Source organism: Silurus meridionalis, chromosome 19 (genome assembly GCF_014805685.1).
Source record: "Silurus meridionalis isolate SWU-2019-XX chromosome 19, ASM1480568v1, whole genome shotgun sequence".
Lineage (NCBI taxonomy): Eukaryota > Metazoa > Chordata > Actinopteri > Siluriformes > Siluridae > Silurus > Silurus meridionalis.
In genome coordinates, this window is record NC_060902.1 from 14,978,129 (window position 1) to 15,001,596 (window position 23,468).

A 23,468-nucleotide genomic window follows, 5' to 3' on the forward strand; every position below is an offset into this window, starting at 1 on the left:
TTGATCGTAATCCCCGGTTTGACTGTCGGGATATAGCGGACGGTGATGTGGTGCTGACAGCCGATTTGGCTGTTTGAGCTCCAAACACAACAGGCGCCGTTAAACATCGGCATTAACGATTTGGTGCATTTGTTACACAATTGAATTAATGCTGTTAGAGTTCACTTTTATTCCTCTCTGCTTCTGCTTTCTCCGTGGGGACGTGATGAGGTGGCGGCGGTGGCGGCTCGCGGCCCTGCACCTGCCTCGCGCAGCCACACACTTGCGGAGCCCCGGACGGTCTCGTGCCAGAGATTTGGCTTTGCTGCAGCGGCTTTGCATGTTTTAAAACTCGGTGTCATGCGTGCATGTGTGTGTGCGCGCGCGTGTGTGTATGTGTGTGTGCTTCTCTTCATAAAAAAAAAAAAAGGGAGGAGGTGAAGGAGGTAGGGTCAGCCGCGAAGTCGCTTTATGTATTTTTTCTTCCAGCCTATCACTTTATCGACACGATCAAGCAGGGGGATTGAATTAATTAAGCCAGTGTCGCCTTCTAATGCAAGCAAAAGATATACATATTCAAACCACAAAACAAAAAAAATAAACAATAAAGCATCTGCAGAGCAGGGAACAGGGGGCAAGTTGATGCACAAGTCACAAAGCTCCATACTCTATCCACTCTATAGCCATTTTACTCCGACTAGGTCTATTAACTAGGAGACATGATATCTCAAATAATGCATTGCAAACAGATCCATCCTATGAGTGCAATCTTTGCCAAAACGCAGAGATGAATCCGCAAGCTAGACATAACATGTATAGCAATGCGCATGCTCACGTTTGATTAGGTGCAAAGGGATAAATAATAAAACATGCCAGCACTTTAAAGTCCAGATCCCGGCTACTGAAACCTCGAGCCTACAGTGGACATTCATATTAGTACGGAATAAATATTATGAAAAAAAAAAAAAGAAACATAATTCTATACCGGCGTTTTAACCGTAGGTGGCGTGGTATTTTTCTTAGAGTTTTGGAGGAAAGCCTCAGATTGGCTGACGCGCACGGCTACGTGTCTGCTGCCTTAGTTTATTCCTCAAGTTTGCACAGAGAGAGAGAGAGAGAGAGAGAGAGAGAGAGAGAGAGAGAGATTGCAAGCAAGCAAACATAACCGAACAGATCTACGAGACACTGGAGACCGGTCGGCAGTGTGTTTTATTACATTTTCTGCGGCAGGCGGTTCCGTTCCTCCCGAACCGAGACCAACCGAGCACGAATCACTGCACTGTCTATTACACACACACATACACACGGCGCGCGCGGACTTTGCTTCCAAGACGGAGAGATTTCCCTCTGCAGGAATTAAAGCGGGTAAGAACTTGGAGTGCGTTTTTATATTTATGCGCAATTTATTGGTTTTGAGTGGCTTCAACACACACACACACACACACACACACACACACACACACACACACACGCCGGCAGCAAACCGATTGAATGAGATATTTGGCGGCGGTGGCCACTTAGGTATTATCATTCTTTAAAAAAAAAAATTATTATCTTATATATATTTTTTTAAATTTTTTATTTTATTTTACAGATTAATGCGATGTTAAAGGCCTGTGAATAATAATATCGATGTTAAATGTCGCATGAATGTAAAAGTAAAACAAAATTAAATAAATAAATAATATTAATTATTATATTATATATGATTATGATTATTATGATTATTATGATTATTATTATTATTATTATTATTATTATTATTTTTTATAACACGGCAATGTTTTTCCGCCGAGCAATAATCATAAAATATAAGTATCCAGTGAAGGATTTATTATTTTATTTTTTACGGTGACATATTATTTTTAAAAAATATGAATTTACTCCAAAAATTGAAAGAAAAAAAAACAAAGAAAAAATATATATGATGGACACAATTCGAGTACTAAAAATATTGTATTCTTGCTGATTGCTTACTTTGTTGAAATGTGTTATACAAAAGACTAGACTGTAAATAAAACTACAGTATTTTGATATAAATGTATATAATATGTACAATGCCTTTTACGAATGTATTGTCTCTTGCTCTTAAGTTTAAAACGTACAGTATTCGATACGCAATGCTTATTTATTAGCCAGGATACAAGTGAACGCAACAAGATCGTAATTTAGTTTGATCCGTGATTCCCAGTGCTGTTCTAAAAGTCATTCTTAATGTGGAGACAAAACAAAAAACGCTTGCATGATTGCGATGTAAGGCAATAACGCGTGTTAGCAAATGATTTGGCTGCAGGCGCATGAAACGTGTACTGTATTATGACTTAGCCCGTGTTCAGACATCAGGAGCAAAGGCATTCAGACAGAAAGGCGAGCTGTCATCAGGCTGGAGATGTATAACCCCATCACTGATCAAAGTCACCCTGCTTTGGAAACTTTTTGGTTTCGTCTTTTTGGTTGAGAGCGCGCACGCACACGCGCCCGCAAGCCTAAAAAATGGAGGCTGTTAGGACAGGGTATAAAAAAGGAAGGGAGGGAGGGGTTGTAGGTAAACGCCTCGAATCGATGAAGAGGTAAGGAGAGAGAGAAAAGAGAGAGAGAGAGAGGAGGGTGACTTCGCAATGCTGACCGCCGGTGCCCTGTCCCAATCTAATTACCCGTGAGTAAAGGACAATGCTGGTTCAGCTGCTCTAAGTCATTGCCTCATCTCCCTGCGTCTGCTTATCTCCACAGACCCTCCTGTACCCCCCCCCCCTCCTTCATCCCTCCATCCATCCATCCCTCCCTCTTTTCCTCTTTCTCTCTCTCCCTCCTTCTTTAACCTCCGGGAGAATGATAAACGCGCCATGCAGTGGACGCACCCCCCCTTTTTGCGGCACCTGTTAATTACAGGGACTTTCCTCAATGACGCATTAAACCTTGGTGAACACCACGGTTTCAAGGTGAAATTGGACCTTGATGACACCATTACACTATATAACCATATAGCATGGAGCACCTCTAGGCTTATGGTGCACGTTGGAGCCTTCAGTCGTGTCAAAGTGCCCTTGAGATTGCCTTTTCCTCGTCCTGTGTGGAAGAGCCGAAGATGCTGAGGGTCTTTTTCTTTTCTTTTCTTAGAACCCTTTGTTCTAAGCACTGTTGATACCTGGTGGATTACTAGCAAATTCTCATTTGGCACAAGTCTTGCATCAAAGAGGCCTGCTGTGAAGACGAGCTGGATGAGGGTCACTCAGGAGGGTCATTAGCATCATTCTTGCTCGAGTAGACAGTGAGTGAAGCCATTCAGCAGCATTAGTGTTGCATAGACTTTATCAAGCATTCAATAAGCTATAATACATCGTTAATGTATTCATTATTACTAACATTTTGGGGACAGATCCTCTGAATGATCATTTTCTTTATATCCAATGTCACCATGATCTTTTATTGTCGTTCCTCTTGTTTGACCCTTAACATAGTTCACAAAATTCCTACCAGCTCTAAATGACTTGAATCTATTCCCCTGTGTCAGTGGTGTTGTCTCTGTCTCTGCCAACTCATGCACCTTATTTAGCAATGCACTATTTATTAGTTTTACGCAGTGAGACTCTAAGGGGTGTTGCACATCTGGCTATGCGCCATGAAAACAAAGAGATGTAGGCTTTACATAGAGAGTGGTTACCATAGAATCTACTGGAGCCAGATATGAAAACACAATATATCACACATGCATAAAACGGTCAAGGCTTAGCCACTAAAAACTGTAATTAACATGTTGGATATATAAGCAACACAACAAGCAAGCTGAATGTGCGCTGGTGAGCTCATAAGGCTGATTAGAGCATGCGCAAACAACTTCGCCTCGACGTGCATGCACTTAAAGTCTAAATCATTAAAATCTAAATCAAAATATATAGCTGATCTAACTGCATTGTAATAGAAGTGAACCTTCCTCCCAAGTTCCCCGCGTGCGCAAAGGTGTTTCTTGGCTTTAGTGACGTCAAATGAGGAGGGCAGCCCGGTTCCCAGATTCCAGTTATCATCTGTCAATCATCTTTTTTTGTTCAGACAACCTGTGACCTGTTACACTTTCCAGGCGGTGTAAATGCCACCATTTGTGAAGGAAAAATGATAGAAAATGAAAGATGCAGCATGAATTCATTATAAATGTTTTTTAAAGCACGACACCTCAAGGTTCCAGACCTTTAGGGTTTTTTTTTTACCATGACGATTTTAACTTTCACATTAGACTTACAAAAAAAAAAAACAAACAAACAAAAAAAAAGAACACCTAGAAAGTCTATGTAAAACGCTGACCAGCTGGAACGCAGGCATTAGAAAGCATTTGCGGTGCTCCCATTGATTCAGAGGAGTTATATGAATAATTAATCAATGCAAAGTGTAAGTACAAGATGTCAGAGACCGCAAAGTTACAAAAGGTGCGAAACTGAAGACCAGGGGCGACTCGTTAACAAAAAGAAACAAAAACTAGACATGGTGGGAGATACCTGAGAGCAGGTAAACTCTAGTTAGAATGCATTAAGAAGCAGTGATAGTAGTAAGTATTAGCAATAATAATAATAATAATAATAATAATAATAATACATTTGATGTGGTTAATGCTTCTGGAAATCATTGCTCAATCTCTTAGTGAATTAATCATTTCTGCATACACGCAAGTATAAAATACTAAGAGGACACTATTAATAATAATAATAATCATAATGTCCTGCTACTCTTGCATGCCGGAAAGACACTTCATGCACGCGCTACCCAAACTCCCAAATTATATTTCACATTATAAACCGTATTATAGCTTATGATATATTATGCATAGTTGTTCTTTAGCTGACCTGGCACCAATGTTTATCTAAGGTCTTATCAAGCTAATTGGCGACGCTGTGTCTTAATGCCTGTGGTGGTCCAGCCTGCGCGTTTCACCGCCAGCGCGAATTAACGAAGCCCCGCTAATGGCCACCAATTGGCTCTTGTTTCGGACAAGCCCATGCGACCTGTCGGCACCAGGCAGTCAGAGGAGTGGAGGTCGACTATTGAGATGCAAAACGACGTTTGATCGCTCGAGATCGCCTGCGAAACAACAATGTTTGCGCAACAGGAATGCAGCGACTACTAATTAAAAACAATTAGACGCTTGAAACAATGGCGCCCACTTTAGAGGCCATAAAGCTCTCCTCCCCGAATTAATGCCCGGGGTGTCAGGACGTGTGTTTGTTTGCGTTACGGCTGCAAGTGAAAAGCAACATTTGCGGCCTAAGTGCGTCTTAATGACGGCACCATAGTGAGCATGTCTCTCTTTTTAAATATATCATTATCTTTATGGCATTAATAATAAGCCTAATATCTATGCAATATATATTTTTTAGAAATGCATCAAAGATGTTTACTTGATCCATTTTTATAATACATTTATGGCAATTGTTTTGGGTTTAAAATAGCGCAACTGGTTTATTTTAATGCTTAATAAAGACCATGAAAGACGAAAATAATAATTTTCCCATGCATTAAAACGAAACCAGCATTGCCAAAGCATTTCTTTTTAGCTGGTGTGTTTAAAAAAAAAGCATGAAGCCGTACAAAAAAGGTAGATCTCAATAAATCGAGTCGGTGATTGATGCATCTCTGAGCACTCCATAGGCCACGCTGAGCCTATCACAGTCACCTCGCTTTGCCATTGGTTGGCGGGAGGTCGCTACCAACCCGTGACTCCGCCCACACTCGCGTGATATGGAATTTGCTGGCGCCAGGTCCGACAGAGCGCGATTCATTAACCGAAACACAAGCAGCGCGCGGCACAGAGTCAAGAGTACTAGGCGCGCGCGCGTTCAGTAACGGCACCAGCAAATCCGCGGCACAAACGTCAACATTCTGCATGAGGATTAACTTTATTTGCAAACGGACTAACACGAGATAAAACAAACAAAACAAACAAAAAACTAACAAACATTGAAAGAGGAGGAGTAAAAAGGCAGTCGTGCACAGTAAGTACCTCTTTGACCAAAATAGTTTTCGTTCTCGCGCACAACGGGTTTAATTCTCTCTATTTTTTTCTAACATGTTGTCATTCTGAACAAATCAAACAGCTTGAATGTTTGCATTTTCGAAAGATGTGCAAAAATTATTGATTATGCACATAGACCTACCTGTGTGTTTTGTTTTTGCAGGTGGATCTGAGGATCTGAGGATCATCTTCCTATTATCCAAAAGACAATTTTGTGCAATAAGTGAAAAGGACGCTTTTTCTTGGGCCTTTTTTTTCTCGGTTTCTCAGTAGACTAACCAGAAATACTTTGCATTTTGGGAAATATAGATGATTTGTAGAACGCTGTCCTAATACAGCAAATAATATAATCTTTACATAATAATAATATAATAATAATAATAATAATATAATAGTAAAAAATAAATACAGGACATTTTTGTTACCTGGCAAGTCTGCAAAAGAGGCTTACGGTATGGAAGTGGCAGCAGATCAGTCACGGTGGATGGCGCATCATCACGCGGTGCTCAACGGCCAGCACCCGGACTCACATCATCACGGCCTCACACACAACTACATGGAGCCTATGGCGCCGCTTTTGCCCCCGGATGAAGTGGACGTTTTTCTAAATCACTTGGACTCACAGGGTAATCCGTACTACCCCAACTCAAGGGCGAGAGTGTCCTACAGCCAAGCGCATGGTGAGTTTAATCCAAACCGACTGAGAAATAAAACATTTAACAATTTATCTTTGTATTTGCATAGCTGGTAAATACATATGTGTTGAATATTTTATAATATAATCTTCACATTAGTATATTTTGCTGTGTATTTTTCCCATGGAGATTTTGCACGAGATGATAGGGGCCTTATCTTTGTTTTTCATCGACTGTTTAAGAAAGGACTAGAGTGTGTGTGTAAACAAACTTAAGCCTGGTGACAACTTGTCTGCATGCTTGTTTTTTCTGCCCTGCGATCAGTTACACTCCAAATAATATGCACAAATATATTTATTGTTATGCTTTGCTGTTCAATGTTGTAATTGATGAGACTGATTTAGATGAATCTAAATGAAACGTGGCCTGAAGAGTAAAACAGAAAGGGGGGAAAAATTCAGAAAATGACATAGGGAGGAAAGGGAAGTTCGTGTCACTTCTTCTCTGGGCTGTTGAGAGAGAGAGAGAGAGAGAGAGAGAGAGAGAGAGAGAGGCATTTCCCGGATACAAAATAAAAAACGAAAAAAGCCACTGATATCAGTCTTTTGTTCACGTACCCAAGTTGTGAGAGGAGAAGTCTGTACACCGACGCTTTTTTTAAAAAAAGGTATTATTATTTTTTTTTTTACAAAAATATTAGACTGATGTGTAAAAATTTCCTAGAGGAAAACTTCAAGGCGTTGGCTTTCCTTTAGACTGGACTGTAGGATTAAACCCTTCATGTGAACAGTTGAATTGTAGGTCGTATAGCTTGTAGTAAGATACACTTTGAAGAAGATGTCGAGTTTGTGTTTTTCGTGCATCGAACCAACAGGTAGGAAACGGGGCACTAATGTAAATCTCATGGGCGCTCAGGGAGCAAAGCAGAAATATTGACAGCTTTTGTTATTAATCAGTGTCGATTATGAATTAATGTGGGGGGGAATCCATTGTGTTTACAGCACGATTGACTGGGAGTCAGGTCTGCCGACCTCATCTCCTGCACAGTCCCGGCCTGTCGTGGTTGGACGGGAGCAAAGCGGCCCTCTCAGCGGCGCACCACAACGCCTGGGCGGTTAGTCCGTTCAGCAAAGCCGGGCTCCACGCCACCAGCGCCAGTTACGCTTGCAGCGGCGGTACGGCCACGGCGCCCGCTTCCGCCTCTCTAGCGCCGGCGAGTCACGCGAGCCCGCACCCGCTCTACAACTTCCCTCCGACACCTCCTAAAGACGTGTCGCCCGATCCGGGACCGTCTTCTCCCTCCTCCGCCTCGGTCACGCGGATGGACGAAAAGGATTCGGTCAAGTACCAAGTGGGTGACGGTATGAAGATGGAAGGATGCAGCCCTCTTAGGGGCGGCATGGCCATGGGCGCGCCGCAAACACCGTCCACGCACCACCCGATCCCCACGTACCCGACCTACTCGCTCCCCACGGCGCACGACTACGGAGCCGGGCTCTTCCACCCGAATCTGCTCAGCGGCTCGTCCTCCAGTTTTGCTCCTAAATGCAAGAGCAAAGCCCGCTCCAGCTCGGGTGAGTTGCATCAACTTTTACTGATGGTGGCGTGGAGACCACTCAACACTGGTGTATCATTTTTTAATTAAGAATTTTTGCTCTCGTAGTTGCAATGCAAAACTTAAAAATAATAAAAAATAAGTTTCACTTTTAAAATATATTTAACACAAATAGACAGCGCCCACCTACCGGACTATTTATAACCCACTCCTTAGGCCACAGTCGACATGTGTTTATATGGCTTTTGGGGTATATGTATGTTGTAATATTTGACAGGTTTAGATCATATCGAGAACATGGTTATCTTTTTACACCTTAAGGCCTCATTTGTCAGTGATGGGATCCATCCATTGACGAAAGAATGAGAGAGAGAGAGAGAAAAAAAACACGTCAATAAGTAAAAAGAATGATCAGAAAACACAAAAGACAAATTATTGAGACTGCATATTACTCCAAATTATTGGAGCATGTGCTCCAAATTATTGGAGCACAAATTGGGCATAAAAGTGAGGTATTTAGTTTATTATGAATAATAATAATAATAATAATAATAATAATAATAATAATAATAATAACAATAATAATAATAAAATTAATAATAAATGAGTTAATCCAATTTATGTAACATATCTAATGTAGAGATGTTAATTCCACACTATGTAAGGTTCCTGACATAAATGTCTTCTTAAACTTTTTTTGTCATAAAATATAATAGTGTAATAAACCCCTAAATCATTCCGCGCGCGCGCGCACTGATCCCGACTTTGAGCCTCTGGTTTTGTTTTTGCTTGACCGGGCTCCATTGCGTCTTTAAAGCATGCAGAAGTCACGACGCTCTGGCTCCTGCCACATCCTGTGTACCTCTGACTGAACAAATCACGACCTGCTCCCCTCCCCATCGAACCTAAAGCCAATTAACCAGGACGAGGCTCACGAGGTTCACGCCTGTTGCTTGAAAGTGTTATAATCAATAGCAAAAGGTTTTATAGTTAAATATTATGGTGAGATTTGGAATACTATACATACAAATACACTATAAGTGAACTATATTATTATTATTATTATTATTATTATTATTATTATTATTATTATTATTATTATACATTGTTCATTGTGTACCATATGGACCCATTGCTTCTTTACAATTTCTTGTCTATTGGGCGGTACACTCCAACACCTTTTCCACTTTTCTGTATTTTTTAAATTAAAAAGATACATGCACCACTGTAGGTCCAAGGAGAGGGCTCTTTTTTTTGAGAGTATGAATGTACTTCATATAACAACATTCATTATCAACAATGACCTAATGCAGTGTGTTATTTCATACATGCACTAGATATGGTATAGTTTTTTTTTTTTATACAGATCCAATAACATTCGTGTCAAATGGCATGTTCTTCCTTTCTTACTTCCTGTAGTAAATGCTAAGATGTGTGTTCTGGCACAGCTTTCTGGTAAGGTGATCTGAACAATGCGAGTTGGACAGGAGCCTGTCGTCATTACAAAGCTGCATATGTAATTTCCATCAGAAGCGAACAATCCCATGAAATCCCTAGCTCTTGGCAAGTTTATCTTAAGGCATGCAAATGCAATATTAGCTAACAAAAAAGAGCGGCTTGTTTCTTGTCTGTGACACCATGGTGCAAAACCTTGAGTTAATTCCTACACTTTTTGCACACCTTTGTAAAACAAAACCATTGTGGAATCTAAGTCATCTCAGGGGTCAGTATAATGAACCTCTGTGTTTGGTCGTACTTGAACGACCTCTGTTCTGAGATGGCCTGCAGCACTAGTGCAGAGCCCAACCCCACTGACCCTGTGGCCATTTTGTCCTCACACTCTTCTAACCACAGGTTAGCTCGGACACACCGATACTGCTTCGTCTGCTTAACAGGAACGGTGACACAGAAAAATGCAGCAACATGACCGAATGACTAAACATACACTTCAAAAGGAGCACAACTATTGTCCAGGGCAGACTCCTTTCTCTGGTCTGGGTGGGACAGCTTGTCCCTCACATTAGAAAGAGAATAATAGAGGCATGATTCCTGGGAGAGAGAGAGAGAGCCATTAGATGAGACGTGGAATGAATGAAAGCACTAAGTCATCATCAACAGGTTTAGATTTTGTGCATGAGTGAAAATAGAAACGAGAGTGGTTCCTAAGCTGACGAAGCAAAATTAGGGCATGGAAACTCCCAAACTGTTTGAAATGTATAATTAAGGAGTCAGATCAGTGGCTAGGGTTTGAGTCTACAAACTTGCACTATACATGCTAATGTTGAGTATATGGCAAACCGAAAGACACAGAGATGTTCGGCAATAAATTATGTAATACAGTTTCTCAATGGACTCCTTGGGTTTTAGGCACTCGCTGCTTCTCTGCCATGCTTTAGTGGATTATTTTACACGTAGGTGTCTATGTCCATTCTGATTCTTCCTGATTCACCAGGGCTGAGCGACAGACCTGGGGTCAGCCAAGCACGGATGTGTATTGTTCTCGTCATTCTTTGAGAGAGATTTTATATCATGAGGAACAGCTTAATGCGCTATTGATGGGAACGGTCAGATTACATATTGGCTAATTAACTTGGACAGCGTACCTGACCAGATTGCTCCTCTATGAGCTGTGCACTCCTTTTTTTGGACCTCGTATAAATTTTTGCAGCCGCAGATCATTTCAGCTGATCAGTATATACATTAACGTGACATGAACTTCTTAATTATATAAAATTGCCTTTGGTTTCCCTCCATCTGAATTCTGCACAGAGGGCCGTGAGTGTGTGAACTGCGGCGCGACCTCCACCCCTCTCTGGAGGAGAGATGGAACCGGCCACTACCTCTGCAATGCCTGCGGCCTCTACCACAAGATGAACGGTCAGAATCGGCCTCTGATCAAACCCAAACGCAGACTGGTAAGTACCACATTACAGGCCTAGTTTTACACAAACACACTTACACACAAGGCCTAAATAGGAGCGTGGAGCAGAGAGAATACACACAATTCCAGGAAAGTTATATTTTCCCTATGATCTTCCTGGAATTGTTTGTCGCCCTCACCCCCCGGTGATCCCATACACTGCCTGTTACAATACTGCTACTATTGCCATTGTTGCTGCTATCATTATTGCTGCTAGTTCTGATACAGTTACTGATACCAATGCCCACGATGCCTAACCCAGCTTAATTAACACTGCAGCACAGGGACAGGAAGACTATGTATATTGACCTGTCCATTTTTTTTTAAATGACCGATTTTCATAAGATCTGTGGTTTCCCTGATTGCATTATGTTTTTCAAATATATGGAGGATTTATATGTTAAATAGGCTATATGTTAGGTAATACACACACACACACACACACACACACACACACACACACACACACACACACACACACACACACATTTTTATATATAAAAAGTAAGAAAAGTAAGATTAAAAAATGAATAAGCAATTCAGCCATCACTTTTTCTTTCTAGCTCAGTTTGTGAATGCATATTAAAACAGTACCCATGTTAATTAAATAAGAATATAATATGTATTTACATTTCAAAAGTATTGACCTTTTTTTTTATTTAGAAGATAGAAGGGAGAAAAATAGGTCCTTTCACATGTTATGATTAGGCTTTGCTTTATAATCTACTGGCATTTAAAAAAGAGAGCAAATAAACCTTTATGTAAATCATAATCAGTCATGGTTTTTTTTTAAAGAAAAAAAAGAAAGAAGGATAGAAAGAATTAAAATTCAGTGCATGAGTAACCCAACCCCAGCCATTTACAAAGCGTATTTAAAATGTTTGTGACATTTGGAGTTACTTAAACTGTATATATACCCCTACACACACCAAAAAATGAGAGAGAGGGAGAGAGAAGTGTTAAAAAAAACAATTTGTGACCTCTGTTTACTCGTTTGCTCGCATTCCTTCTTCAGCCGACCCTGCACGTCGTTTTAATTGAGTGGGACAGTCTTATTCCATTACTCGGGGGTCGTAATTGAATTTGCACTTGCCTGAGTGACGGTCAGAACTGAGGATGCGCGTCTCTGAGGGAATTCTCTAGGATATTTTTTCTCGTGTCATGGAATTTAAAGGGCAAGATGTTGATGCGAGGGAATGAGAAACAGTGGGAATCGCATCTAAAACTTGCATTTGACATGATGATGATAATATAATTATAATAATAATAATAATTATTATTAATAGTATTAATATTACACACAATTATGCACATAACATCATTTTATAACTTGACTTTAAATAAAGCTTTTGAAGTACTCTTCACACTCTTGCTAAAAGATGAGATTACATTAATACTAATACTACTTCTACTAATACTACTACTACTAATAATAATGATAATAATGATAATAATAATACTAATAATAATAACAATAAAGTATGCAGTCGCAGACATTTTGTTCTTGGGCCTCAGCTTTGTGCTTTCCTCATAAAAAAAAAGATGAAAAGCCCATAAGCTTTTTCCATGGAGTCAGACTCTACACAGCAGCTCGCGCTCTGCTTAGTTGTTTCGGAGCCGCGGTGTTTTCGGAGCCCTTCCCCGCTCAAAGGCCGTCCAGTTGTTTCCTATCCGGATATGTGGCCAGGCTCGATAAGGAAACCACGGCTCCCGGGTGTTTCCTGTCTTCAACAAACCCTAGTGAATTTTTTTGCATGGACCCGCCAGGGCTCGGCACTGGAAAGCGATTAAGCAGAAGAGTTTTGAGAGCGCGCGCGCGGAAAATCCCCCCGGATCCAGGCGCTCGCGCCGCTCCGTGTTTGCGCTGCATGGTTGGCACTCAGCGTCGGAATGCATGGCGTGTTTTTGTTGTTGTCTATGCTTTCTGAAACGTGAACGAACGAACATTCCTTTTTTTTTGTTTGCGTGTCTAAAGAGTCGTTTTGCGCGCCGGGTTAATAGGAACAGTCACGTCAAATGGAAAATGGAACAGAAAGTGCGCAGCCCAGCGCGTTCCCAGCTGCAGGGGGATTGCATTGTGCGCCTCTAAATGTTTCTTATTATGTGTGAAAAATTGATCTGTAATGGACACAATGCGAACAGGGACGCGACACCCCCGCAGCGCTCCACTCAGGATCAAGAGAAATAATGCGTCGGAATGGGATAAACTAATGACGGATCTGGTAGCTTAAATTTAGTGAAATGCGACATTTCGTGAAAACACAGCGCAGACGAAACTGTTGCCAGACGCAAAGATGGTGCAAATTGGAAAATCGAATTAAGCTTGCATAAATGCACAGAATATTTAATTAACCCGACTCTCCTATAAGCCATTTCGTATGGTTAACTTTGATGCTGGATTCTGGGAGAGTTTTGAAATTCTGCCTGCTCCGGAGTAGTCATAATATCCATCACCCAGGCCTTTTCCAAAGAAGATCTTTATCATGTGTCAGGGTTTCCTTCAAAGCAAAGCCTAGTAGAAATGATTTTCATAACCAAACCTGAGACATAATATAAAATATATATTGCATATAAGCGTTTGCAAAAAGGAGCATGAGCATGAAATGGACTAATAAAAAAAATATTATATATATATATATATATATATATATATATATATATATATATATATATATATATATATTTAAATCACTTACATTTGCTTTACATTTTGTTGAACATTAGAGATTTACATTTTGCTTCTGTTTTGTTTAATAATGTGTAATTTGGTTAAATATTAGAGATTAAAGATTAGGGATTATATGCATTATAGGGATTGTTTTTTGCCTGCCAGTATGAAAAACACCAAAAGATTGGGGTGTATCATTAATTTCTGCGACAGCATCATGCCAAAAAACAAAATTGTGTACATTGTATTTGCAGCATGAACACTTATCACAAGCAAATATCAAAATAGTTATTAATAACTAATATAATGCTCAGCCCTAACTGTTTGGTCATTGCTGTGGTTCTCACAGTCAGCTGCGCGACGAGCCGGAACCTGCTGTGCAAACTGCCAGACCACTACGACCACGTTGTGGCGACGCAACGGCAATGGAGACCCGGTGTGCAATGCCTGTGGCCTCTACTACAAACTTCACAATGTAAGTAGTCAACAAAATGTCAACAAACACAACATTAACACACAATACAGTACTCCACAGTGCCGGCCTTCAAAACCGCATGATTGCATATGTCAAGACAAAACGCCATCAGGCATTAAGGCCAAAATCATACTTACAATCCACTCAAGGCCATAGATTTTAAGCTGTAAATTTCGATGGAGGTTCTTTGTAAGAGAGTTAATTTAAGCCTAAGTTTTGGAAGTTGTTTATGGTTTTAACAGAAGTATTGTAAGTGGCTGCTGGCTATTTTGTGCATTTTATTATTTGCTTTCCTCAGGTCCTGAAAGTAAAACCTTATGTTTCTCTCGCTTTTTACCATCTTAAAACTGGAACGCAAAGTGAACAACCAGTTGACATGTAGTTAACCAGGTAAAGTTTGGCCACAGGTTGGCGTAGGCAGACTTGTTCAGAAAAAAGGCTAAGAGAAAGGGCTAGAAAAAGGCCCCACATGGCTCAGAGGAAAGGCTAGAGGCCATATTTTTACTTTGGTGATTCAAATGTAATACAGCTTTTCAAAATACCAGATTTGAAATGCCATATGCGTATGCTTTGTTTTAATTATCAATAATGTATATGCATATATATATATATATATATATATATATATATATATATATATATATATATATATATATGATGCATACGATGAAAAAAAACATATACCAATATTTTCCTCAGGGCTTGTGTTATATCCTGTCCTTCCACAAACACATGATACTTCATCATAAAATGAGTGAGTTGTAAACGAGGTTCATGAGGCTCCGCATCAAAAACCCAGCCTTGGAAAGGCCAAGTCGATGTGGTCACAGGGGCGGACAGCTTCTATCGATTTAGGAGACGGGAAGGAGACTATGGGGACGCAAAGACGGCTTTTTCCTGTCAGGCAGAAGCCGCTGACCGTTTCTTGCTTTTGATTAATCCAGCTTTGTTTCAATGGGAGGCGTTATTCCCAAGAGGGAGCAGAGCATGGGACGGCCATTCACACACACAGGGCGTCTGTTAAACCAATTCAGTGCTGTCTGAAAGTTCGCCCCCTTTTTAATGTTAAGCTTGGCTTCTATTAGGTGCTTTAATCCGATGAATAAATAATTTTCAGCCTAATCAGACAAGCGCGACAAAGCGGCTGGGCCTCATTCGGGATGGCTGTCTATGCTGACTGTATTTATAATTGCTCTTGACATTCACGTAGAAGAAACAAAATTGTGACTTCTGCAGCACCGCAACTGTCACTGTTATAATTGAGAACAGCTCTAGCCTCAGAGGCATTATTTTATTATATTATTATGTTATCTCTTTCCATTTTACAATCGAGAATGGCACCGGTTCAGTACAACTGCTAAATAAAACCCCTTGTTCAGAAAGCCGCAATTAAATTCATCTTATTTCTCAAACAAAGACTCGATAGTTTTTTCTACGCTAATAAAAGTCATACCTTGTTGGCTATTTTAAGGACCAAAAAATGTACTGAACGTGCCTGCGGGCAAAGATCGAAATGGATAAAATTGGCAATTTTAACATTCATCTCCCTCTGTCCTTGTCTCCATAGGTCAACAGACCACTTACGATGAAGAAAGAAGGCATCCAGACACGCAACCGCAAGATGTCCAGCAAGTCCAAGAGAAACAAGCGGGTGTCTGAGGGCTTTGATGAGCTCTCCAAGTGCATGCACGACAAGACGTTGCCCTTCGCCAGCGCTGCCAGTGCTATGGCTGCGCACATGCCTCACATGGGCCACCTGCCTCACTTCAGCCACTCGGGCCACATGCTGCCCACGCCGACCCCCATCCACCCAACGTTTAGCCACCCGCACCACTCAGGTCGCTCGCCTGTCTGGGCAGAGCCTCACTAAGGACCCCAGAAATTGGCAAACCTTCCTATTCAACCTCTGTCTGTGAGGGTTTTTTTTTTAATTACACAAATAACTAGAAGTGGAAAGAGGACACTTTTTTCTTGTTCATAAATACCCCTGTCCCCCTTGATCATGGACAAGGACGTAAAAGGAGCGAGGACATTTGTCGCTTTTAGCATTCCTTTATTTTGTACTGAGTCACTTTGGTACTGCCTGGAAAGACAGGATGTGTGCGAGAGCAGAGTCACTGTGTGTTTGTGTGTGTGTGTGCGCACCAGTCCTATGTGAATGTGTGTGAATTTTTTTGGACTCTGATCTAGAGAAAAATATGAGAAAAAAACATGAAATTGCTTTTCAAATGCCTAACATGCTGGGATACACACAAACACACAAACACACACACACACACACACACACACACACACACACACACACACACACACACACACACATACACAGACTCCATGGACACGCCTGCCTCTGAACACACTCTACGGACATGACTAGCAAGCAAACAGATGTTTATAAAGCTTGATTGTATTATCGTTATTGTTATAATTGTTATTATGATAATTTATTTTCACACTTTATTTCTTTTTTTGGGACTCTCCTTAAAACCATATGTTTATTATTATAAAATATTATTTGATTGTTATTATTAAAAGAAAGGAAAAAGGAACAAAAAAAAAAGAACTCTGACCTATCTTAGCCAAGGTGATATTGCTGAACTGTACGTTTCTATTTCATTTTTTCCATTACACAAATAAAGAAATAAAGTTTTAATACCTATCATCCACTAATTTCTCCTTTATAAAATCTTCAAATCACATAAAGTGTTAACGAGCATGCCTAGTGTTTGATTTCAAATTAATTTCACACAAATTGAAGTACAAACAGACAACAAATGGTAACTTTGACCCTAAACCTGATGACCGTTGTAACTAGACGTATGAATTGAGGAATGTGATCAATACAGTTTGGTTTAACTTGAAACAATTTCATACTAATATAGCTACAAATATATACAAACGCCACCACTTAGCCTTAACATTAGCCTTTGCACCAGTTCTCACGTATCTACATTGTTATGAATTTTTAAACCTCAGTGTATTTTGGTTGGATTTGGTTCATCAGAAAGGATGCAAATGCAAATTCTGCCCTCAAAACTTTATACCAATTCACTGAATTGATTTAACTATTGAATCATGTGAATTGTTACGCATTGGAGATCAAACTTTGAACCAAGTGCGTATTTACATTTACATTTGTGGCATTTAGCAGACGCCCTTATCCAGAGCCACGTACAAAAGTGCTTTAAGTCTCTAGCAATGAATAAATCTACACTGGTATGCCAGATTACAAACTTAATATAAATATAACTCTTGAATGGCGTATGGTGTGTACACATTTTGATTGATTTTTGGTTTAGTTTTAGTAATTACAAAATACACAGATCCAAACTCCACCCCTTAACCTTGCAAAATTTGTAAAGAGTTATATTTGGTTGGATTTGGATCAATGCCCAATGAATATAGTCATAAAAAAGTACTAATGTTGACTCCGCCTTATTACCTAATCTTTAGTAACTGCTCATGCAAACTGAGCTGTCTGAATTGTTACGAATTCACAGAAGGGCATTTTGGTTCAGAATTGTAAACAATTGTCATTTGGTTGAATTTAGATCAATTTTATAAAAAATATAATAATAATAATAATAATAATAATAATAATAATAATAATAATAATAATAATAAAAATGCACACTCCACTTCTAACCATAACATTTTAATACAAATTGAATCATGTTTTCATTTTGGCTCAAATGTTTCAATATCATGAAAAAGTGACACAAATTTGTCAAAACAAGGGTGAAATCTGGAACAATTTTATACAAATACAGTTCCGAATGCTAATACAAATTGAGCCATGTGAATTGCATCACATTTGTAAATTGAGACCATGCCATCAGAGCAAGTCATCGAATTTTCGCAAAACTCTATGCATGTGTGTTGTAAACCGTGACCAATTCCAGTTTCACACCGTTGTTACTCATTGCTATCTTTTTGCACCCAAGCATTCAAGCATTTATGTAAATGAAGAGTGTAATCACAGAGACATGAACACACCCTCTTACCTCTCCACACACACACACACGTACAAGTACACATGATACAGTCAGAGGGAATTCCACCTAAGTTAGTGTGGGAGTGTGTATCTTGAGCACTTCGGTGATGGCCTTTTCAGTCTGACTCAGACCAATGTACTAAACATAGTGTATTCTAAGAATTCTTACACACACTAGAAAAACACCCACACACATTACAAAATCATACTTAGTGCACATGAACTATTGTGAATGCACACTGAGAGACAATCACAGGTCCAGGCATCTCCCTGTTCACTTGTCCAGCCGTCTGGCTGCCTTGCATATTCCTCAGAAACCACTGAAAGGAGTGAAAGGAAGGACAAGCAGTCTGTAGAGTGCATGAGAGAGAGAAAGAGACAGAGAGAGAGAGAGAGAGAGAGAGAGAGAGAGACTGGGAAAGAGAGACAGAGGAAGGAAAGGCAATCAGACCAGCCGTGAGCAAACACGTGGGGGGCAGTTGGGCTTCGCGCTCCTCTCTCTCCCAGATGTGCTCGCAGCTGAGGCTGCAGGAAACAACCCTTTTACCGGCTCTCATTTGGAGAGCATTTAACCCAGAGGAACAAGCAAAGCACTGCCCGGGCCAGCGGCTAATCAGAGAGGCCAACGGGAGAGACGTGAGGCCAGGCCAGTCCTACCATCTCTCTCTTTTTCTCTCACACACACACACACACACACACACACACACACACACACACACACACACACACACACACACATACATACGTGCATACATGTGCAAATATAATACAAGTAAGGCCTGTGGATCCCAGGCACTTGTAAAGCATCATGTTTGATCACTCACACATGTACTACAGTATGATCTCCTTGTGTTAAAATTATTCATAGAAAACATTTTATTCGATGATTTTCTGATTGGTCAGAAGCTGTTAAATCATTTTCTATAGAAGCAGCGTTAACAATTGATTACAGGTGTGCTGGTAGTTTTGTGTTACTAGGATTTTATTTATATAGCAATGAAATAGAAAGAGACTCAATATGATCAGTGTATAAATGATCATTTTATACTTTTTCTATAAAAAAATGATGTAATTTTCCATTTTCTGCCACACGAGAGTCTTCAGGACAGGGGTGTATCAATAACAAGAAAGGAATATTTCGTTTAAGGAAACAACTATTTGTCTTTTTTGCAGATGTTCTACAGCATTAGTAAAAATGCAAATGGTTTTAAATCTAAATGTTCTTTAATGTAGAGGTATTTCATTTCTGGGCAGATTTCTTTGGAGTAAGAGGAATAAAAGCCTTTAAGGATGTGCTGCTATTGGAAAATAATAAATTTCACAGTGGGCATGAGCACCACCTATTCATTGATAAAAAAAAAAAAAAAAACATCCCACTTTTTCACCAAATCAAATACATTATTATATGGACAAAAGAATAAGAATACATGACATTTCCAGCCATATGTGGTTCTTCCCCAAACTGTTAGCACAAACTTGGAGGCTCACAAGTCTTTGTTTGTGGTAGCATCAAATTTTCCTAACACAATTGAACTCTGAGAATCAAACCAGTTCCGGCATGACAATGTCTCATGTACACAAAGCCAAGATATGTTTTACATGGGTTAGAGTGGAAGATCTTGAGTGGCCTGCTCTGACCTCAACCCTATTAAACACACTGACTGCACCAGCCCTTCTCGCCCTACAACATTACCTGATATTACTAACATCCTTGTGGCTGAATGAATCTCCACAAATCTCAAGCACACTCCAAAATCAAGTAAAGATTGGGGTTATTATAACAGTAAATAGGGACTACATGTAGAAAATGATAAACAAAAGTAGCACAATCTTATAGTCAGGTGTCCACAGACATTTTTTTCATATAGTGTAGGTGTGCCAACTGATCAAACAAAACATGCTTAGAGCTTGATGTTTAAATGTCATGGAAGTCAATCTCACCTGAAATCATTTCTGCAAATATATGCCTTAACTTGAATCCAGTTCCCCAGTAACTCTAGACAGAACAAATGATCTGCTATGTGTTGCATTATTATTAATGCCCATATATATTAACGCCATTATTATAAACTGTAACCAAACAGGGAACATAGTAACATTAAACTGTACAAACATTTACATTTACATTTGCGGCATTAAGCAGACGCCCTTATCCAGAGCGACGTACAAAAGTGCTTTGAGTCTCTAGTGATGAATAAATCTACACTGGTACGCCAGATTACAAACTTATATATATAAATATAACTCTTGAATTCTACAAAGCAAATGTGGAAAGTGCTAACCTTTCTAGATAAAGATACAAATGCAAAACCTTATAAATAGTTAATTGGACAAAATAAAACTCTTCGAAAACATGTATATTGAATTCTCCTTTATTTTACAAACATAATTGTAGTAATATTTACATACTGTTAGATATGAAACATGGTGATGGTAGTCACTAGATACATTTGATCACTGTGTTAGGTAACATGTTTCATTTCAAAACTGAGACAAACATTGTGAAGCACAAATAATGGCAGAAGGTATTTAGATCAAAATATTGTTCTAAGATTTAGACTAAATATGGTTGAAGGAGATCAAATCGGCAAGAGTTCGAACCTCAGGACCCTTTTTTTCATAGCTCAGTTGTTTTTGGAGAAAAGCACCTGCAGGGTGAATAATTATTTTGGGGGTCTCCCTACATGCAGGCTCAGAGTCACTACTACCTCTTTATGAAAGATTATTAACAAGCTAAAATCAGTTAAGCTCATCTTATGTTCCTACACTAGACCTACATTTGTCATAGTTAGTTAGCCTCCAATGATCCATGTTAGCATAAATCCTCCTTACCAGTACTTTTGTGAACGTGTGAACCCTCAGAAAAAAAAAAACTGAGACGATTTAATTACAATACAGTATGGATAAGACAAGAGCTGTGAACAGTATAGCTTGGCTATAGATATCCTAATGAGATGTAAAAAAAGGTTAGGTTATATGAGGGGTCACCAGAATGGTGATATTTTTCAGCACCTGCTGGTTTTGCCACAAAAAAAAAACATTATCTGACAGCCATGTTTAACGCAAAAAAATTATTACCATCTGTGACAGTTTCAGGAAACAATGCATTGCTTCAGTGGAGCTTGACACTGCTAAAAGCCAAAATGTCATATGCCTACACAAGAATCCAACTGACAGAAATCAAGCTTGTCGTCCACACCCGAACCCTCCCATCACTGAACTGGAGGAAAAATCTGAAATTGTGGTGGCAGGTCTGGATAAAAATCTTTAATTACTGTAACAGCCTCTATTTCGCTGCTTAATGTTTGCTTGTTAGGGTTTTTCTTTTTCTGTTTGTTGTGTGTATGTGTATATGTGTGTGTGTGTGTGTGTGTGTGTGTGTGTGTGTGTGTGTGTGTGTGTGGTTCCATTTGGCTAGGCTCCCAGAGCATGAAATGTCCACCGGACTCAAGTGAGGCCCCTCCAAAGGGAAAGAGCTGTCTTCCCCAAAATAATAAAAGGATCTGCCCGCGTCAGAGAGATGGCAGAGAGAGAAAGAGTTGCTTTATTTGTCGCCAAAGACGAGCCGCCGTGACGCTCTCTCGCGTGGTGCCCTCCATGCATGTTTGCCTATTTGTCTACAGCTTTACAAGCTTTTTTGGATTCCTCTAATTATCCCGATCTTGTGAAGAAGCGGAACGAAAACAGCAAACACGCTCGCATACTTGACCCGTTACAAGACGTTACCTCCCTAATGAACAGGCTAAATCATGACTAATAAGATGTAGCACTGCTCTTTTTTAATGGGCTGCATCGTATAGTGCAGAGGAAACTTATGACCGCCGCTCCAGGAGCAGCATGGTGGCCTCTTGTCTTCTTCTTCGTGAGAGCTTTATTAGAGCCATTATCGAGACGAGCCTCCTCTCCTTCTCCTTCCTTCACCCCCCTTGTGCCTTTACCTCTCTTCTTTTCATCCTCTCCCTCTTCCTGCATCTCCCTTCATCTCACTGTGTTCACTCTCCCTCCCCACTCTCGTGTATTTGTTTATGTATCAAATTGAATTAACAGAATCAAAAGGTACGCCGGCCATCCCCACACACACAGCCGAGTTATGGAGCCTGAGATGAAAGATAAAAGCCGAGGAGAGTGCAGTTCAGCCGCGGGTCTCTCCCAACGCCCGAGGTCACGCGCCTGACCTTAGAGAACTGCTTTAACGGAACATGCCCTCCCTTTTCTGTTTCTATCTCTACCCTCTGTCTCTCCCTTTCTCTTCCTATCTCTCCCACAGAGGAAAATAAGGAGGCCTATCCTTACTTCATGTCACTTCCTTTCCTTTTTTTTTTTCTTCAGCTTTTATGTCAACATGTCACACTGATTTTGACTTCAGAAATAAATGTGTTGGATTCTGTTTTTTTTTTTGTTTTTGTTTTTTTTACTGCAAATGATCTTATGTTTTTTTATTGAATTTTTTATGCGGCTAAATATCAGGAGCAGCATTGCATTTAATGAGAAAGATTACAAATAGGGAAAAAAAAAGAGAGGCCGCGAGGGAGAGAATAAATGCTGGAACTACTACAGACATCACTTGGCTGTTTTTTTCGGCTCTTTGAGAGGCTTAGCAGCTTGGCTCAGATGAGACAGACGGATACACACACACACACACACACACACACACACACACACACACACACACACACACACACATGTACACCACATCGCTGTGCAGAATTAACTGGGTATTATTAGATGAACTTCCTCTTTTCAGGGGCCACCGAAATTCATAGAAGCACAGTCCCTTGGTAGTGAAATGCCAGCCAAAGGGAGGAGTTACAGTAACACTGCTCAATAGCTTGAGAACACTGTGTAGGAGGTCACACATTCTACAGGTACAGAATGCATCTCCCCCCATCTCTCTCTCTCTCTCTCTCTCTCTCTCTCTCTCTCTCTCTCTCTCTCTCTCTTATAGAGGTACTCACCAAACTAACTGCATCTGCACCATGCAAACTCCACCGCAAAGTGCTTTACAAAACTATAAGAGGAAACCAACTACTCCAACTTTTTTCTTCCCCCCCGTCTGAGGTACTATAGAAAGGCCATGAGAAAATCAGCAACCCTTCTCCCAACCTCCCTCCTTGCTGTTATTCCTCCCAGTTTCCTGACCTTCTTTTAAAAAAAGGATTGTTTTTTTCAAGTGTCGGAGAAGAAATCACAGCCAACGTAAAGAAAGACTAGCATGAGTCTGATGAGCTCAAGAGCGGTGGAAAT

At 40.1% G+C, this 23,468-nt stretch overlaps 1 protein-coding gene across 4 annotated transcripts; it reads left to right on the plus strand.

Moving 5' to 3' along the window:
* Window positions 1-1,085: 1,085 nt before the first annotated feature.
* gata2a (GATA binding protein 2a) lies at window positions 1,086-16,892 on the plus strand. 4 transcript variants are annotated; one of them, XM_046875305.1, is made up of 6 exons: window positions 1,086-1,344; window positions 6,141-6,657; window positions 7,614-8,186; window positions 10,925-11,082; window positions 14,105-14,230; window positions 15,798-16,892. In XM_046875305.1, the coding sequence occupies exons 2-6, from the start codon at window positions 6,432-6,434 to the stop codon at window positions 16,098-16,100; spliced, it is 1,386 nt and encodes a 461-aa protein (XP_046731261.1). In that variant the 5' UTR covers window positions 1,086-1,344; window positions 6,141-6,431; the 3' UTR covers window positions 16,101-16,892. The 4 variants fall into 4 exon arrangements, with proteins under 4 accessions (XP_046731261.1, XP_046731260.1, XP_046731262.1 ...); XM_046875304.1 differs by lacking the exon at window positions 1,086-1,344 and adding an exon at window positions 5,708-5,957; XM_046875306.1 differs by lacking the exon at window positions 1,086-1,344 and adding an exon at window positions 5,710-5,957 and having other exon boundaries at window positions 10,937-11,082.
* The last annotated feature ends 6,576 nt before the right edge of the window (window positions 16,893-23,468 follow it).

What these genes read in the sequence shown, in the direction of transcription:
- gata2a (XM_046875305.1), top strand. Translation starts at nt 6,432, where the DNA reads ATGGAAGTGGCAGCAGATCAGTCACGGTGGATGGCGCATCATCACGCG. An exon ending in GTCCTACAGCCAAGCGCATG is followed by an intron (nt 6,658 to 7,613) that starts GTGAGTTTAATC and finishes TTGTGTTTACAG; the next exon opens with CACGATTGACTGGGAGTCAG. An exon ending in TCAAACCCAAACGCAGACTG is followed by an intron (nt 11,083 to 14,104) that starts GTAAGTACCACA and finishes TGGTTCTCACAG; the next exon opens with TCAGCTGCGCGACGAGCCGG.